This window comes from Aethalodelphis obliquidens, unplaced genomic scaffold (genome assembly GCF_003676395.1).
Source record: "Aethalodelphis obliquidens isolate GAN/ISIS:26980383/991018 unplaced genomic scaffold, ASM367639v1 scaffold86, whole genome shotgun sequence".
Classification (NCBI taxonomy): Eukaryota; Metazoa; Chordata; class Mammalia; order Artiodactyla; family Delphinidae; genus Aethalodelphis; species Aethalodelphis obliquidens.
In genome coordinates, this window is record NW_020838030.1 from 2,335,765 (window position 1) to 2,354,812 (window position 19,048).

Consider the following 19,048-nt stretch of genomic DNA (forward strand, 5'->3'; position numbering starts at 1 on the left):
GCCAGCCCACACCTGCTACCTCTCTACCTTCTTCCCCTATTGCTCCCCACCGATTCTCTCTGTCCCAGCCCCAGAAAGGCACACCCCACCTGAGGGCCTCTGCAATGGCTCTTCCCTCTGTGAGGAGCTCTCTTTCCCCAGATGCTCAGTCATTATTTCCCCGCCTCCCCACCTTCAAGTCTTTGCTTGCCTGTCCCCATCTCAATGAGCCACCATGACTACCCTGTTCAACACTGTACCCAATGCCCTGCCCACACAGCACTCTCAATCCCCCTTATTCTGTCCTACTTTTTCTTCTTCCTAACACCACCTTCCGCCGTACTGTTCAATTTACTTATTTACCACGTTTATTGTATGCCTTCCCTCATACTCTCTCTCCTTCCCCCACACCCCCCCACACACAGATAAAAGCCCCATAAGGGCAGGGATCTTTGTTTTGCTCTCTGAAGTATCTCAAGCAGCTGGAACAACGCCTGACACACAGATGGGCCTCAATAAATACTTGAATGACTGAATTGAATCGAATGACTGAACTGAAGTCTAAGAGACTATCTTCCGAAACTGCAAGCTGTACTTGAGCTCACTCAACACGACGAAGGCGCGGCCAAGGAGAGAAATGAGTGGCTGTGAGGCCATTACAGACGCTAAATCCAGAGCGGCCTCTTACCATCCTTCGCATATGCCACACAGTACACAGTATCTTTGTGTCCCTTTAGGGGCTGAAGTAAGGTGCCATCAGACGTGTCGTAAACCTGGCAAAAAAGAGACAAAAGTACAGATTACCCGCGTGGCATCCAGTAGTCAGAACCCCTGCAAGTTGCTGCTGCTATTTTTGTTGTCAAAACAACACATTTGTCAATATTCTAAATTTGCACCAAGTAAAAACTGAACCAAGAAACCAGAAAGAATGTGACTTAAAGTTGGGAAACCCAAGGAGAGGCTCTGATTCTGCCCATTACACAGCCGGAAATGTGCCATTAATGCTCGAGAAACAAAACTTCACTCCGTGAAACTTCTCTACACAGTTCACTCCCCTTGCATGTATTTGGATATATGACCAAACAAGCTAGGCCCTCCCTAATAGATCCAGCACAAAGAGCCCAGCTAGAGCATGGTTAAATGCCAGTGTAGCCCTGCCCTACTACCAACATCACAGAGAGATGTTTCATACTTGCTACCAAGAGTTGGAAGTCACAGACCTGAACTCTGGGTTTGCAAATTGTAGGGAGTGTTATAAAACCCATCTGTAACGTGCATTTACGATTTTATAGCTGTGTAACATGTACAAATATGTGGAGATTTAAAAAACACACCATCTGAGAAATAAAAGCAAAACCCTCCAGAAATGGTCAGTGTTGGAGAAGATAACCTATGGGAAAAACCTAAAAGGATTTGGATTGTTTACCCTGGACAGAAGAAGTCTGCAGAACAATTTACCCGCGGCTTTCAGATTATGTAGTTACCATGCACAGAATGGAGATCAGGCCGTCTGCATATCTCGAGACAACAGAGCAAGAGGAAGCGGACTTACGCAGGAGGAAGAGGAGATCATGCAAAGGGTTTTAGGTCAAACATAAAGAGTTCTCTGAAAATTACTTTTATACACTGGGACAGGTTCCAGAGACAGCTTACGTTCTTTGAAAATATGAAAAATAGGACAGCATCCATATGGAATTGTTTAGGAAGGCCAGTGCCTAAAAGCTGGGGCCAGGCTATCTGGCTTCTCACAGAGGGAGCCCCTCCAGGCCTGTTGTTTGAATTTTTCAGGGGGACAAAATATGAACTGACAAAGGCTCACTTTCAAAGGCATTTAAATTATTTTGAACTCTTTCGTGGGTGTCTCAAAGTAAAAAGGGAAAGATTAATAACTCCAAAGGAGGTATTGTTCACAGGTTCCTATCTGATAGACAGTTTACCTACCTGTTTTAAGTAGCCCATTTCCTTCCCTATTAAAAAATAATGACTGGAAAAAAAAAATAAAAAAAATAAAAAAATAAAAAAAATAAAAAAATAAAAAATAATGACTGGTTTTTCCACCTTGCCTTTTTTATCTTAAAAAAAGGGTCAAATTTCAGAGCACTTACAAGAGGCAGAGGAAAAAAAGCACTTAAAAAGGAAACTCAGACAAAATCCTACCAGTAATCTGTTTCCTGCAGCCAAAATCAGTTGGGTTCCGTCGGGCTTAAATGCGAGGTCATATACACTAAACGGGAGACAAGACAAGACAAAAGGACAATTAGGAACCAAAATGATGAGGTCTGCTAATGGCCGGGAAAGCAAACTTTATTTCCATTACGAAGCACTGATTGTGTCTGAGGGAGAAAAATAATAGCTAAGAATTGCATTTGGTTGCAAATTCCATTCAACTACCACACCTTCGATCACAATTCACTTGGCAGTTAGCTGTTGTGTCCCAATTTCCACCTGTCCAGAAGCCAGACGCCAGACATGATTCAAAGAGTAAACAGTGGAGGGCACTACCTCATCTAATAATACCATGAAGGCTACACAAACTGAGAGAACGTGTGAGGGCTAGCAAATCCACAGGTCTCTGAAAAAGTTGGTCATTTATTAAAATATCATTACTGGACTTCCCTGGTGGTCCAGTGGTTAAGACTCCATGCTTCCAATGCAGGGGGCACGGGTTCGATCCCTGGGTGGGGAAGTTCCACATGCCGTGAGGCACAGGCAAAAAAAAACAACAACATTACTCTTTCCAATTAATCAGATACTTACCAAGTGCCTCTTAGGTGCTAGGAGCTAAGAGATACAAGATGAGTAAATCACAGACCCTCCCTGCCCTCAAGGAAATTACCATCCTGAGGAAAGGTGATGGATGCTCAGACACCCACAAAGAATCACGTCATCAATTGTAAAGCACACGTTTTTTTCACATTTGAACATTTCTAATTTTGGGATGTGTCTTATAATTGATGATGTGTCAGTTTAACTGGCAGCATTTTTTGCTTTCTTAGTCGTATGTAAAATAATGATATTTTACAATCAGTGACCTCTTAGACTGGATGAAATATAGAATAATACTGTGATAGAGGCTTTAGGAGACACATTAAAGCATATATTGTAGGATTCCAAGGAGTGGACACAGTGTTCTGATTTGGAGAGGATCAGATAAAGCTTCATGAAGAAAACAATATGTGAAAAAGGTAGGGCTTCTGAGACATGCAGGAGGAGACTGGGTAGGCGCAGCATTTCAGGCACAGAAAACAGAACAAGCCAAGACAAGACAGTGGGAATAGCAAATATCTAAATAACCTAATTTGACTGAAACATTTGGCTATGTGCAAGGCAATAGGGAGCGATAAGGCTGGAAAAAACAGGCTGGAGCCTTATTACAAAGATTCTCAAATGCCCCCAGGCAGAGGGTTTCATTAGTTCAGGTGACCCTAGTAAGAGTGTGTCAGACAGCACTGCCAAGATGGCCTATTGTAAAAGTTGAGCATGGGATAAATTAACCTGGCACCTGTGAGTGATCGAAAAATATACACCCTGGAGTATTCCCTGGCGGTCCAGGGGTTAAGACTCCACAATTTCACTGCCGAAGGCGCGGGCTTGATCCCTGGTCAGGGAAATAAGATCCCAAAAGCCACACGCGCAGTGCGGCCAAAAAAAAAAACCACACCCTGGTAACTACTTGGAGCATTTACCACAGACACCCAATGCTGAGCTCTTCAAATGCATTATTTTATTCTGTCCTCACACGCATTCTATGAGGTAAGAATTACTACTCAATTTTGTGGTTGAGGACACCACAGTTCAGAGAGGTCAAGTATCTTGCCCAACATCACACAGCAAGTGAAAGGGCCAGAATTTTAACTCAGGTCTGACTTTACAGTCTGTGCTATATGGCCTTCCACTCTCCTGAATTACTGTCAAGTATAACAAATCTATGCCACCCTCAATACTTTAACAACAGTGACTAATATTTATTAAGCACATTTATTTACGTGTGCAAAGTACAGTTTAAATGCTTTACATGTATTAACTCAACTTTCACAACAACCTTATATCTCTTTTGCAGATGAGAAAACTAAGGCACAGAGAAGTTAACTAACTTGCCTGAAAATAAACTGCTACTGAGTAGAGGTGGAGCCAGAATTCAAGCGCAAGCAGTCTCACTCTGCAGCCCAAGCTCTAACCACTACGCGTGTGGCCTCCATTATAATTATTATTTGCATATGCCATAGTTGACAAAATAATTAGCAAGAGTCTCCATGTTTCATCAGCAGGAAAAAAAAAAGTGTTATCATCTACTCAAGGCATCACACATAGAATTCAGAGTTCTTATATAGGCTCCATTGACCTCAGAACCTTCCTTTAATAAAAATAATTCTTCACATATATTCAAGAGTTAAGAGTTGTTCAAGAGGGTAAATTTACATGATCTCATTTGACCTTATGCTAACATAATGCCTCAGACAGGCCAGGCATTATTGGCCCATTTTTACTGATGAGGAAACTGAAGTACACAGGCAAGTCATCTGTCTGCTGTCATACAGCTGGCTGATGGAGAAGCTGGAACACAGCGATTGCTACCCCTCTCCAGTTGGGCATCCCTCGTGACAGAAGCAAACACAAACCCTGAGTCCTTCAGCTTCCTTGCTGTTATGTGGTAACAGACCTGAGCCTTCCCGTCTCTCAGGCTTTCTTTCTCAGAACCTAGGGGACAACGTACTGGGTGCATTTCACACTCTGCAGAGAAGCAGGGCGGGAGAGGGGAAAGCGGGGGGAGCTGGGGCCAGAAGGGCTGACCTCCGGCCTGAGCTGTGGTCCTCACCTACACAGCAAGGCTAGGGAGCTGCCCTCCCGCCTCGCAGGGTACACAAGCACCACCTCCTGTGGGGAGCTGGGAGGCACGAGGTTTGGGAGGGGTCTGCACCTCTCTTCCACAGTCCTCTTGGTCGTGTGGCTCCCTTCCTGCCTTGTACATATCTGAGCCCATCAAAGTGGTTCCCGTGTGGCTTCTTCTTCACTAGGATCATTTTGGGCTGAATTATTAGCAAATCATTTCTGAGCATCTCACTTGAGCCAAGTCTTTAGCTACCTTCCTTTCAGATGTGAAAATTCATTTTCTCTGCATTTCTTGAAGTTTGCTTTTCTAAAGTATAACATACATGTCTGATTTACCCCAATCCAAATTCTTATTGTACTTAGAATCTGTACAATTCAACTTAAGAGTTATATAATCTTCTGTATTTACACTGTTTCAGATACTATCTTATCCCCTTAATTACAGTCATGTGCAATTTCAGGGTAATGACCCTATTTTAGACATTTGTGGACCCACAGTACATGGCATTATCCTAGACACAAAATGAGTATAACTGACAAACTGACAAGATTTTTATCTTGAACCCCTTGGGCTTTAATTACATCATAAGACCACAGAAACTTTCCCAAACTATTGGGAAAGGCCCTAGACCCTGTCATATAGCCCAACTCCCCTACCAGGGCAGGAACTCCCTATTGATGGATCCAGCCTCTGCTTGAACACTTCCAGGGCTGGGGAGCTCACCCGTCTGCAGACAGTACGGTAGGATGGCTCTCTCTCCCCACCTGCCCCCTTCTAAGAAAAACGGACATTGTCAGATTCCATTGCAGAGAGACAGAGGGTGGGTCCTGAAAACTGTCCCTTGCCAACTCTGTGCCCACCCCACTGTCAACTGAAGTCTCAAGGTGCCTCTCCAAATCCTGCACAACCTGATCCAGCCCCCACTTACTTGATTTGAATCTTAAGCAAATTGTTCCCTCATTAAGTCTCAGTTTCTTCATCTGTAAATGGGGTAACAATTCCAACCTCAAAGGCTGCTGTGGAGATTAAACAAGATAAGGCATGTAAACAGTCTGGCCCACAGCTGCTGTGGATGAGGGGCAGAGCAGATGGCAGCCTGCCTGGAATAAGGCATCATGGTTGAGAAGAATCTAGAGCACTGCTTTGAAGAGAGAAAAGGAGGAGCTCAGAGAAGAATAAGAGAACATTTGGGAAGGGCCTTTGGACAGGAAAATGGAGTTTACAGCTGAACTGAAAAGCATAAATTTAAATCTTAGCAAAAGGGGGCAGGGTGGGGCAGGGGAAGGACCACCTAATTAAGTGCACAATCTGACATGGAAGGTAATGGGGAGTCACTCTGGGTTGATGAGAGGTGGAGTAACGGATCACACAGCAACAGGACTCAAAAAAGAGAATTCCTGCTGCTACACGAAGGTTAGACGGAAGCAAAAGAGCAGACCAGCAGGCGGAGCTGTTTCAGTGTGGAGGAAGAATCTTTGACATCTGGGATTTTGGAGTTCTACTATTTATTTTTATAGTTTTTTGTTTTGTCTCATTCTGGGCTATCAGCTTGCATATGTAGCTGCCATCAGTACTGCTGGTCCCTAGAACCCCTAAAGCCCCTACACTAGAATAGCTGTAATGGGCCAAAACCTAAATAACCATTCATCATTCATTCACTCACCTCTTCATTCATTCATGAATACCTCTATCCATGAAATAATCACAACAAACACTGTCTAGGCTCTAGAATAAGCCTTGGAAATGAGTAAGACATAGCCATTGCTTTTAAGGGGTTCATAGACTTCTGGGATCAACAGTTTCCCATAAACTCTTGCACTAGACAGACTCTAAGTACCACAAAAGAAGAATAAACAAAATCCTATGCCAGGGGGTGAAAACTGGGAGCCAATCAGGCTATATTTGGCCAGCAAACGTTTTGTTTGGCCCATATGGTATTTTATTTTGTGTATATATATATATATATATATATATATATTTTTTTTTTTTTTTACAGATTAGGTGCCAACATTTAAAAATTAGGACATTTCACATAAAAACCCAGATCCCTCGTTTCTGGTGAAAACAGGAAGCTCTGAGCCACACTGGGCCAAATTCCTGCAGGGTGGTAACTAGCAGAAGCAGAGCAGCTGTTGTCCCTTTCAGTCAGAGCATGCGCTCTCCAGTTTGCCACAGTCCTTGCCACTTCTTAGTATCTGACAGCAAAATCAAATGCTCAGCTGCTAGCTATCAGCAGCTTGTGCTATGAATACTTTTATAACAGTTAAGAGAAAAGTAAAAAAAAAAAATTTTTTTTTTACTCAAATCTCTATTAAGAGTAGAAGTGAAAGATACAGTTGTAGGGCTATACGTTTCAAGAAAAGTGCAGTAGAGAAAAGAAGAATACTCCTAGGGAAAACAAACAATTCCTTGTGTTCAAGATGCAAATAAACATCTCGCATTTACGTTGCCTGCCTGATTCCTGCAGGCACTTGAGTTTGCAGCCTCTGTAACAACAGGAATAATTAATGCAGTGGCTAAGAGCATTGGCTCTGGAGTGAGGAAGAAAGCTGGCTCCACCACTTACTCACTGTGTGACCCTGGCAAATTATTTACCCACTCTGTGCTTCAGTCGCCTCATATGTAAAACAGAAATAAGTATAGTACATATGTCAGGTACTGTTGTGAGGTGACAATGAGATAAAAGATATGAAGTTCTTAGCCAGTGCCTGGTACAAAGTAAGCATTAGCTATTACTGGTGCAGAGTACAAAGAGAGCGACCATCTCCAAAGAGAGGCTTAAGGACGTTTAGGATTTCACTGTGAGGAGATGAAGGCCTCACACAGAGAGGCCAAAGAAAAGACAGAGAGGGAATGGCTCTGTTCCAGTAGCCAAAGCAGAGGCTTCATGATGAAGCTGAAAAGATCATGTAGGAAGTTTTGAAAGTCAGGCTGAGGAGAACTGCCCAATAAGTCAGTATGCCCCCAAATGTGTTGTTATATGATGGATATGGGGGATAAAAATGGAACAGGACATTAAACAACGGTGAATCATAAAGTGAGAAAGTCATTCTCTTTCGATACTCTTTCAAACCTTCTAACAAAACGTAGGAGAAAGTCTTGCTTTGATACTATTCAACTCAAGCACCTCTCCAACCACACTTGCTAAATCTCTAGCTCTAGAAACACTACACCTGAGGCTCAGAGGTTCCCTAGCAACAGTATCTAGCTACAACTTGTTAACGCCGTTTTGTTTCTCCCTGCTTTAAGTTCTACAGTTATCTTACATTTACAGCAATTGCTACTGGTTTTCATACACGGTGTAATAAAGTTTCCCTGTAGAATGTAAAAGCATGTTTAAAGGAAAATAAGTGGGACAATTTAGAGAAAAGGGTACGTAAACAAGAGTATAGGTAATACGCGGAAATGGCATAAGTTGTGAAGATGGAAAACACTGATGAGCCCAAGATGGATTTTGAGTAAAGGAACAAGATCAGACTGTGATTATGTGTAAAGCCGCCTCCACAGGCCACTACCTCACGCGTGGTACATCCCCTTGCTCCCTCTCCAGGCCAGTTTCTCCATCCGCAAAGCGGTGGGAAGGCGACCCTGCAGTCGCCCAGAGCCGGGACTCAGGGCCCTCAGCCCAGCCCGCAGGCCCGTTACCCTTGGCAACCACCAGGGTTCACGCCATAGCGCCCGCCATCCCCGCTGGGGCTCAGCCTCCCGCTCCTCCCGGACTGCCCCGCTCCTCACCACTGCTCGGCTTTATCTCTCCACGTCAACACGGCCCTCATAGCGGTTTCCCTCACGCCTCGGGCCCCTCCTCCCTGCCTCAGCAACAGGCCTAACTCCTCGAGCCACTTTGTCTCCCTGCGCTACCCCGGCAACGCACATGCGCAGTGAGCTACGCGCGAGGCAGAGAGCTCCGAGTGCGCATGTCTACAAGGGAGGGCTAGAAAGAAGGAACGGGAGGCTGGCTAGAAGGCCTCTTCATATCTAGGACGCGCGCGATTGGTCGGAATGGGTAGGGGGCGGTGCGTCTTCCTCGACAAAGGACTTGATTGGCTGAGCTGTGGAAATGGCGGCTGTAGTCGAGGGGGGGCGGCCGGAAAGCGACTGAGCAGTCGGAGAGACTTTCACTGCCTTCATCTTTTGGTTCCATCCTAGAGCTCCGAGCTGAAGAAGTGTTCGCCTCTTACTCCGCTCCACACCCAGAGCGACGCACCCTCTCGGCCTATTACTGCAGCTGGAGACCGCTTGAGGGACACGTCTGGGATGGAGAGTCCGAGCCTGGGGGACTGCGGAGCTGCCCCCTCGGTCATCGCCAACCAGCGCCTAGTCCCCGACCGGCCGTGTGACCTCCGGCAAGTTATTGTCCCCTTCGGACCTCAGTTTCACCACCTGTAAAATGGGAGCGGGGGAGTAGAAGGTGGGTGGGCCTTTCTTACCTAGGGTGGATGGACACTTGGAGGCCGGCAGGGTTAGTTCCTGCGAACAAGGGCTGGGGTACTGAGTACTTGTGTATGTGCGGTGTGGGGCTAAGATGATTTACCTACTTTTTTTTTCCCCAAAAAAACATGTGATTCTCAGAACTACCGTGAAAGAGGTATTACCTCCTTTTTACAGATGGAGAAAGAGACTTTGACAGGTTAAGTAACTTGCTCTTGGACCCCATAGGTAGTAAATGGCAGAGCTGGGATTTGAACCCAGTCTGTTGATTTTAAAGTTCGTGCTGTTTTCACCAGGATTCAGTTTCCTTATCGCCAAAATTGTGAACGGTATAATTTCTTAAGATCCACCCAGATCCCCCAAATTATTTAACCCCATATTGCATCAGAAGACTTTGATTCTAATTCTAGTTAGTCACTGGCTCATGCTTTGTTTCCCTATTTGTAGAAAAGAAGTCGGTTAGACATCTCTAGAGACTCATCCAACTTTGAAAATGTAAATATGATTAAGTGATTAGGATACACTCTACTGAAGTTTTTCAACAATAGTAGAGGGGGAGAAGTATTAGACCAAGATTTAGTAGACCTAGGTCCTGGAATCAGTTCTGCAAATAACTTAATCTTCCTGTCACTCAATTTTATCAATAAAATGAGAGTAATCCTTATCCTACCTACCTCAGAAGGTTATTGGATCAAGAATGAAAGAGAGTTTGAAAATTCTTTATCAAGTGTTTTTTACCTTTTAGAGGATTACAACCTCTGATGAAAGTAATAGACACTGTCCCCCCACCACCCCCAAAATGCACATATATATAAAAATTTTACCTCACTTATTTCGGGGGGAGGACGGTGTCTCACTGACTCATTTAAGCTGTTCTGTTGATCCCCAGGTTAAGAGCTCAGCTATTGGTTCATGTTTTTAAACTTATGCCAAGTGTCACCAGAAATCTCTATAACAGAGCTATTCAATGATTAACAGCAAAAACAAAATTTTCTAGCAAGTAGCTTGAGCTTTTCATTGTGCAGAGATTTCCAACCCTTTTTAACCATGTTGGAGGACAGGAAGATATTGGAGAGGAGGAAGATACTCATAGCATGACTGAGCCATACTGATTTTAAACTCTCCCATAGTCCAAATAGTCCATGTGGTTCCTTCTCTGTTATGGACTGAAATTGAATAAGCAGAGTCTAATTAATTTTAAATGAGCTAATCACTTGGAGTTTGTTTTTTTTTCAGGGAGGAAGGTGTTGCTTTGGGATCAGAAAGAGTGGGAGAAGATGAGAAACAAATGGTGATAAAAAGCAGCAGTGAGTGTAATCCCCCGCTACAAGAACCCATTGCTTCTGCTCAGTTTGGTGGTAGCGCAATGGCAGAGTGCCATAAGTCTGTACCATGTGGATGGGAAAGAGTTGTGAAGCAAAGGTTATCTGGGAAAACAGCAGGAAGATATGACGTGTATTTCATCAGGTGAGCGTGCAAGATGGTAAAGATAGTACAGCCAAATAATTTTGTCTAGACAGGTGGTAGGAAAGCATAGCAGGAGTTTTGGCTTTTTTCTGTTTTTACCATAAAACCATTACGGATTCTTTTCCTTCACTGTCACTGGTTACTTACATCAGGTGATTTGGGGACAAATACTTAACATTTTCTCCTACTGTGAATGGCTACTGGTAAGGTTGCACTTAAGCTATATTTGTAAAATTATGTTCTGCTGTCATAGAGGAAACTATTTTAAAGTATCACTTGATCACTTTTTTTTATTTTAAATGACAAATGCCCGTGAAAGTTTGGAAATTATTACTAAAAAATCCGAAATATGGTCCAGGTTTTTTTTTAAAGTCACTTTTATTAACTAGCAATAAGTTTTCTTTAATATCATTTTCTAGCCCACAGGGACTGAAGTTCCGATCCAAAAGTTCACTTGCTAATTATCTTCACAAAAGTGGAGAGACTTCTCTTAAGCCGGAAGATTTTGATTTTACTGTACTTCATAAAAGGAGCATCAAGTCAGGATGTAAAGACCAAAGCATGGCAGCTCTGCCATCCCAGCTGCAAAACGAAAGTAGCAATTCAAACCGGAGCCTCAGGACACGAAGCAGGTGGAAAAAAGATGTGGTTTCTTTGCCAAGTGCTAGTTTGGAATTGCAAGACAGCAGAGGACTCTCTAACTTTACTTCCATTCGTTGGCTTTTGAAAGAAGATGATGGTGTTAATGATGCTGACTCCAGAAAGGTTAGAAAGTCCAAAAGAAAGGTGACTGTTTTGAAAGCGATTCAAATTAAGAAAACTAAAACAGGGTGCCGGAGGAGTCTTCCAGATCCTGTTCAAAGTAGTAGAAAAAGAGCATCTGTGTATAATAAGGCAGCAGATGCTGAAAGTGAGCCTCTTGCACAAGAAAATCAGCTTGAGAGAACTTGCTGTGTCTCTGATGCCAGAGCGAGCGACAAGACCCTCACTGTGACCAGTGAAGAGGAGAGGCTTGGTAAAGAAAAATCATTGTGTTCAGGATCAGATTTTGAACAGACCACTTCTGGCATCATAAACAAATTACGTTCAACCGGAGGAGCAGGACACGACAAGAAGTGTGAGGGTACCTTTTTAGAATCTGAGGAAATAAGAACCGAAGTAGAAGTTGGGGAAAGGAAGGAGCATTTGCATATTGACATTTCAAAAGGTGGCTCTGAAATGGACAACAGCTCACAAACGGAGAAAGACTCTACTTCTGCGAAAATATTCCAAGGTATTCAGTGCACTAAAGTGCTGTTAAACATGTGATGAGGATTTTGCACTTCATGCCTGTACCCAGTTAGCATGTGGGAATAGAATGAAGAAGTAGGGCCAAATATCAGATACATTCTCCCAGTTGGTCCTAGTGCCTTGGGTAACTGATATTTAAGCCCTTTTGTACGGCAAAGAATCAGCTGGCTACTGCCCCCAACAGAGGGCAGTTGTGCCATTAACCGTTGCCACCATCCTGGTACAACACCTGGGGCTCTCCTCCACAGTGCGCTCCCATCTTCCCTTTTTTCCAGCCAATAATCTTACAACTTTAGGGGAAATAAAAAGGTTTCACTTGTGAAAAGATTTGGGGAAGACTCCTTTTATACATAAACTGGTTGAAAATAGTCAGTATCTTCTCTTTGCACCCCTCCTGTTACTTATTACTGATGTGTGACTTCCAATTTAATTTTGTATATATCATAGTCATTTTTATCTTCTATTGTAATGCTTCTCTAAATGCTTTAGAGCTCTAAGTAATTCAAAACTGTAATCACATAGTTATCTATTATTTGTAATATGCTCTTAATACAGAGTTCAGAGCTTAGCACTTTTGCCTTTATAATACCTCAGTGAATAAGAGATCAAAGAAAGGAGACCTTTGAGCAACACTGTATTAGTTATTCATTATGCCATTATGGTATAATGAGTAACTCCTTTAAAGAAGAATAGTAATTTTACTTAAAGTCCTATGGGGAGACAGCATGGACAGATTAGTAGAGCAGGTGGTTAGAGTTGGTTCCTGCTCTTGGTCCCACTCATGATTTTATTATGTCTTTGCTGTGCCTGGAATTTCTCTGCCTTGAACAGAAGATGACCACGTACACCTAGGAACTGCATAAAAATTCTCTAATGTGTCCTTTAAAGACCTTGAGCTTCCTAAAGCCTTGAGGTTTATGTAGATTTATTGCTAGTAAAATGGGCAAGTAAAATATCAGAAACATCCTTTTGTGACTAAAATGGAAGTATGCTAGTCATCCTATGCATAAAGAAGTCTAGTTCTCAACATAAGTACGTTTACTATAGGTAATAGGTATCCAATGGAGTAGTAAAGACTTTCCCAGTGCCTTAGTTAGAAATTGCCACGTAAATTGAGCTTAGTCTCCTAGTAATAAAGGAGGCTAGTCAGTAATTATCTATAGGAACCCACAGAAGAAATTATCAAGTAGGTAGTAAGAGCAGTTTCCTTTGTTCTGACTCTTTTTTACTTTCCACTGGGCTTTGCCTATTCAAACTAGAATAGCAAAAAACACTAGACTGATTATCTGGAGACGTGGATACTTGTCCCAATCTATAGTCAATCCCACTATTGTTTTCAGATAGTTGCTTAATTTCTAAGCCTTAGAGACTTCATCTGTAAAACACAGGTAATAACCCTCACCAGTCCTGTTTTTCACATCATGAATATTGTAAAATGAGAAGTGAAAAAGATGCCTTCACGCTAGACAAATGGAAGGTGTTATTAACTGACATTCAAATTTAGAGGGTATGGCTATGGGGAGTATTAAATGTGATGATTTTAGAAACTTGAAAACCTAATAATGGTAGTCAAAGAGTCTTTGTTAAATTAAACTTCCCAGTAGATAGTGGCTTTAGGTGTTCTAAGGTCCAAATCTTAGGCTTTCCTGCAGGTTCTGTTTTATCTGTATCCTTTTTTTTGTTTGGTTTTTGGTTTTTGGTTTTTTTTTTTGCAGTACGCAGGCCTCTCACTGTTGTGGCCTCTCCCGTTGCGGAGCACAGGCTCCGGACGCGCAGGCTCAGCGGCCATGGCTCACAGGCCTAGCCGCTCCGCGGCATGTGGGATCTTCCCGGACCAGGTCACGAACCCGTGTCCCCTGCATCAGCAGGCGGACTCTCAACTACTGCGCCACCAGGGAATCCCTGTTTTTTGTTTTTTTTAGTAAAAGTATTCACTGCAGAATATTTGGAAAATATGGAAAATTAAAAGAAAAGAAAAACTAGCAACAACCATTATACCATTATGCCATTTTGGTTTATTCTAATTTCTATCACATTTTTTCTTTTCTTGTTAAATTGGGATCATATGTAGAATATTGCTTTTATCACTTAAAAATTAATGACATGGGAAAAATTCATGATGTAGTCTCAAAATATTTTAATAACCACATTGTACAAATGTCATAATTTAAAAAATTCTATATTATTTCCAATTTTTCAATGTAGTGAACTCTGAACAAAAATCATAGAGAACTAGTATAATAGTGGTTAAAGGCATGGACTCAGGAACCAGACTGCCTGGATTAGAATTTCAGCTCTTGACACTTACTAGCTGTGGGACCTTGGGCAAGTTACCTAGCATCTCTGTACCTCAATTTCCTTATTTGTAAAGTGGAGACAAAATAGTACCTACCTTGCTCATAGGTCATTAGTAGGATTAAACTGGTTAATTTAGAATAGTGCTAAACTGAACGTTTTATAGTAGTAGTGTGTTGTTGTTATTTGCAGCCCTGAATATTTCTTTAGGCTAAACCATAGATTCTGTAAACAATTTTCACTCTTTCCTTTTCAGAAGACGCCATCCCACAGACACAAATAGAAAAAAGGAAAACAAGCCTGTATTTTTCCAGCAAATATAACAAAGAAGGTATCCCTTTTCCAATCAGAAAACCAGACTTTAAACCTATTTCAAGTGTTCCCCTCTAATACAGTGTGTTTGTTTAGTTCTTAGTCCCCCACGACGCAAGGCCTTTAAGAAGTGGACACCTCCTCGGTCACCTTTTAATCTTATCCAAGAAACACTTTTCCATGATCCGTGGAAGCTCCTCATTGCGACTATATTCCTCAACCGGACCTCAGGTTTGTGGATTCTTTTAATCTTTGTCTTAGTAGAGACAGTGTGATGAGGAGAATTGATCAGAAAACCTGGTCTCAAGTTTGATTTTGACCTCAGGTAAGGCCTTCTTTCGGTCAGTCCTCAAACTCTTCACCTATGGACTAGATGACATCCAACAGCCTTTTTAGCATTAAAGAGCAGATTTTCATTTATGTTCTACTTCCAGATTACTTTTAGTCATCAATGAAAATCCGTTACTTAACCTTCCTCCTCTCTGTGTCATGTATAAAAGCGTTTCTTTTTCATTGGATGCTTTCTTTAATGTCGCTGGCACCTTATGTTCTGTATGCTTTTACACTAGTTATATGATGATCGGATTATTTAAAAACCAATATCATACAAGGCCAGGTTTTGGCATAATTTGGACAGTTAACCAAATTGGTTGATGGTGTTGGGTTTTGACTCTGAGAGTGGTTGCTGATTTAGGTAATGTCTTCTCATCAGTGGTTTAAAAAGAAAGAAAGAAAAAAACTCTCTATATGAGATTTCTAGATAAAGAAGTACGTGAGCCTAAAATCAGCCCATCAGGAGGCTGGCAGTCACATAGTTACTTTTACTTCCCAGGCAAAATGGCAATCCCTGTGCTTTGGCAGTTTCTGGAGAAGTATCCTTCAGCTGAGGTAGCGAGAACTGCAAACTGGAGAGATGTTTCAGAACTTCTTAAACCTCTTGGTCTCTACGATCTTCGAGCAAAAACCATTATCAAGTTCTCAGGTACTTTCCCATATACCCAAAGGGAAAAACATAAATTGTGCCTATTTAAGAGAGCCACACCTTACACTTTAATGTCCTCAGTTGCGACATTAATAGAGGTCATTCAGCTCAAGCACTGAAGGCATTTGAACACAGTTCGTTTGCCCCAAAGTGCAGTCTCCTGCTGACCCAGGTGATAAATCTTTGCCCAGCACCAGGTCAGGCCGTGTGGGCAGGATTAGAGGAAGAAGTCAGTGAAGCAGAAAGTCCAGTTGACCTCAGGGACATTACCCCTGTCTCGTTAGGTCAGCACAAAACAATAACGGTTAGTCAGTGGCAGACAAGCAGGTCAGACGGGGGCGGTGGCTGCAGGAATTCAGAAGAAAGCAACCACAAGCGAGGCTGTTAGGAGAGACTATGTCCCGTCCCTTTCTGTTGTTCCTCCTTTCCGGGGAAGGTGTTTTCCTAGAGACTGACCTGATATGTGGGTGTTGTATTCTCAGATGAATATCTGACAAAGCAGTGGAGGTATCCAATTGAGCTTCATGGGATTGGCAAATATGGCAACGACTCTTACCGAATTTTTTGTGTCAATGAGTGGAAGCAGGTAAGGCCCGTCTCCGGCACATTTTGTCTCTGAGGTAAAGTAAGTCCACCGTTATGGTTAGAACTATTTCTTGGACACATGTGCCATTACAGTCACAACCAGCTTTGTTCCAAGCTTGAGGGGCAGTGGTGGCTTGGGGTTATTGACAGCAGGAGAGGGTCCATAGATTTCCCCAAGTCCACAAAGACTCCCTGGTCTCTGACTGACCTCCACTGGTTTGCCACTTCTAGCCCTGTTGCTGTCATTTCCATTCATGTACTGTCTCTAGGCCTAATGTGGCTTTCCTCCTGTCACAGTCATACTCGCCTTCAAAAGCACGCCACTGAAGGGAAGCAGGCAGGTGCAGGATTGGAGGGCATCCTTGTCGGGTTTCTTCTAGTGGTCTCAGACTATTTTTGTGGTACATGGGTCCTACTTCGGCTGCCCATTCTATTGAGTATGCCCAGCCCACAGGCATCTGGGTGGCATCCTGGCAGCAGATAGGCACTGCCACATAGCCTGTACACTGCCCTCTTAGTCTGTGACTTGCCCTAAAGCATTTAGCTGGGAGGTCTGGCCAAGCCCATCCCTGCTTCACCATTTATTCTGACCTGAGCAGTCCATTTAACTCTCAGGGTCTGTAGGCTCCTGGAAAATGGCATATTAATACTTGACTCATGTTATCACCACCCTCCACACTGAGTCCCAGTGAAGATCAGTACCAAATTGGAAAGTACTTTGTAAACTGTAAAGGATTACTTTGATGTAAGCTATAATTTTAACCATTCATGAATCTCATTAGGGTAAAGGTTATCATTTTCAGGTATATTATCATAAGGTACTGTTCCCCCGCCATATCTTTAAAAAGCCAATTTAAAAAATGTATTTCTGACTAACTTACATAAGGCCTCTGTCTCCTAATGTGTTGTATTTCTTCCAGGTACACCCTGAAGACCACAAGTTAAATAAATATCATGACTGGCTTTGGGAAAATCACGAAAAATTAAGTCTATCTTAAAACTCTTTGACGTTTTCAAGCTTGTTTTTATGCATTGCTTTGCACTTTGATTCTTAAAAGCTCCACTAAGCACAACCGCCTTCCCAGGTGTATAGATTCCAATCAGCCCAACTAGAAACCTAATGTGTGTCTTCGTAACGTGTGTACCACCGGAAGATCTTTGCTACTGAATGTGCTACGACATGTTCTGAGATTTTTTTAAAAAATAAATTGTTATTTGACAACAATCGTGAAAATGTATATGACTTTTCCAATAATGAAATGTGATTTGAAGTTTAAAAAAACTTTCCTCAGTTATTAATAATATGAAGCAAATTTCTATCAACCTTGCCTGAGGGAAGATTAGACCTCCTGTTGTCCTTCTATAGAAAATGATATCACACAATTGTTATATGAAGAAGCAAAGAGTTTTCAGCCACACATGTCAGAAAAGATATGATAGGGTAAATTAGGCAGTTAATTAATAAAGTATTTTTATTAAAAAACGCTAACCTCCAAAGAAAAATAAGATTATTTTGTCATTCTGTGTCCTTGATGACTGTCTGCTGGCTTTTAGGAGTTGGAGATTTGACTGTTTGATAACCTAATGTGCATATCTGCCTGTAGTTCTGTTGCAGAGTGTTGGCTTCTGGCTCACGCATTTACCTTGATCCCTATGTGAAAACTCGAGCATTTACCCATCTCCCATCTTCCAGCTGGAGGACAGGACCTTTTAAGTTTTATGACACTTTTTTTTTTTGCGGTACGCGGGCCTCTCACTGTTGTGGCCTCTCCCGTTGCGGAGCGCAGGCTCCAGACGCGCAGGCTCAGCGGCCACGGCTCACAGGCCCAGCCGCTCCACGGCACGTGGGATCCTCAGAGTGTACAATTCAATGGTTTTTAGCACATTCACAGTGTTGTGCAACCATCATCACTAACTCCAAGATATTTCCATCACCCCAACAAGAAACCCCTTACCTATTAGCAGTCAAACCCAATGATCCCTCCCTCCCCCAGCCTCTGGCAACCACTCGTTTGCTTTCTGTGTCTATAGATTTGCCAGTTCTGGGCATTTCTTACAAATGGAATCATATAATCTGTGGCCTTTTGTGTCTGGCTCCTTTCACTCAGCGTATTTTGAAGGTTTGTACGTGTTGCAGTATTACCGACCCAGGTTCTTAGACTCTTGAATCAACAGAAATTGATAAGAGGCCAGATGAGAAATTCAGGCAAGGCTTTATTGGAACTAGTGCTGCGGCAGGAGGGAGTGAAAACAAATAAGTTCCCTTGCTCGCTTCTTGGGTGGAGGGGGTGAGCAGGTCCCTTAAATGGGGCAAGGGTAGAGGCTGACCCATGGGTCGGGCTGGAGAGGGGGCTTAGGTGGTCTGCCCACCCCCCTCGTGGTGCTGTGTACAGAGGGCCTGCGCAGTACCCTGCTTTTGCTCCCCACACCCCAGAAGCGGCCGTTGGGTTTTGGTCTTTATGTATCATGTTGTTCATAATTGGCCACAACTGCACATATGTCCAGTTATTTTTCATCACTTATATAGTTTCTTACTCGAGGAGACACTTGTCCAGGTGTAAGCACTGCAGCAAAGGGTGCCAGGTCCCAGCCTGTCTCAGCAGCATGTGTCAATACCTCATTCCTTTTTATGACTAAATAATATAACGTCGTTTGGATAGACCACCTTTTGTCTATCCATTCATCAGTCAATGGACATTTCAAATATTATTAATACTCCAGTTCTCAGGTTCTATAATTCCAAAACATAGCACCCTGTCTTTCAGGGACAAAGCATACCAAAAACACTGCCTCTATTTGGCCACGACCCTCTCGGGTTCCCTCTGGAGGAGGGAGCGCCTGTTCTTTGGGTGAGAACACAGCCCTAAACATGTAGA

At 42.8% G+C, this 19,048-nt stretch overlaps 2 protein-coding genes across 27 annotated transcripts in view; one reads left to right on the forward strand and one right to left on the reverse strand.

Moving 5' to 3' along the window:
• IFT122 (intraflagellar transport 122) overlaps positions 1-8,677 on the reverse strand; it is a 77,959-nt gene extending 69,282 nt beyond the window's left edge. For 21 of the 22 annotated variants that reach the window (XM_027093946.1, XM_027093936.1, XM_027093945.1 and 18 more), the window contains exons 1-3: positions 8,546-8,677; positions 2,137-2,203; positions 668-752 (exon numbers count right to left, since the gene is read on the reverse strand). In XM_027093946.1, coding sequence (XP_026949747.1) covers positions 668-752; positions 2,137-2,203; positions 8,546-8,586 — 193 coding nt within the window. In that variant the 5' untranslated portion in view covers positions 8,587-8,677. Of the gene's footprint in view, positions 1-667; positions 753-2,136; positions 2,204-5,766; positions 5,827-8,545 lie in introns of all 22 variants that reach the window. The other variant, XM_027093935.1, reaches the window with a different exon arrangement.
• A 199-nt stretch (positions 8,678-8,876) lies between these two features.
• MBD4 (methyl-CpG binding domain 4, DNA glycosylase) lies at positions 8,877-17,398 on the forward strand. 5 transcript variants are annotated; one of them, XM_027093704.1, is made up of 8 exons: positions 8,877-9,156; positions 10,478-10,708; positions 11,128-11,981; positions 14,550-14,624; positions 14,702-14,836; positions 15,438-15,587; positions 16,070-16,173; positions 17,093-17,398. In XM_027093704.1, the coding sequence occupies exons 1-8, from the start codon at positions 9,068-9,070 to the stop codon at positions 17,168-17,170; spliced, it is 1,716 nt and encodes a 571-aa protein (XP_026949505.1). In that variant the 5' UTR covers positions 8,877-9,067; the 3' UTR covers positions 17,171-17,398. The 5 variants fall into 5 exon arrangements, with proteins under 5 accessions (XP_026949505.1, XP_026949501.1, XP_026949503.1 ...); XM_027093700.1 differs by having other exon boundaries at positions 8,892-9,156; positions 14,553-14,624; XM_027093701.1 differs by having other exon boundaries at positions 9,123-9,221.
• The last annotated feature ends 1,650 nt before the right edge of the window (positions 17,399-19,048 follow it).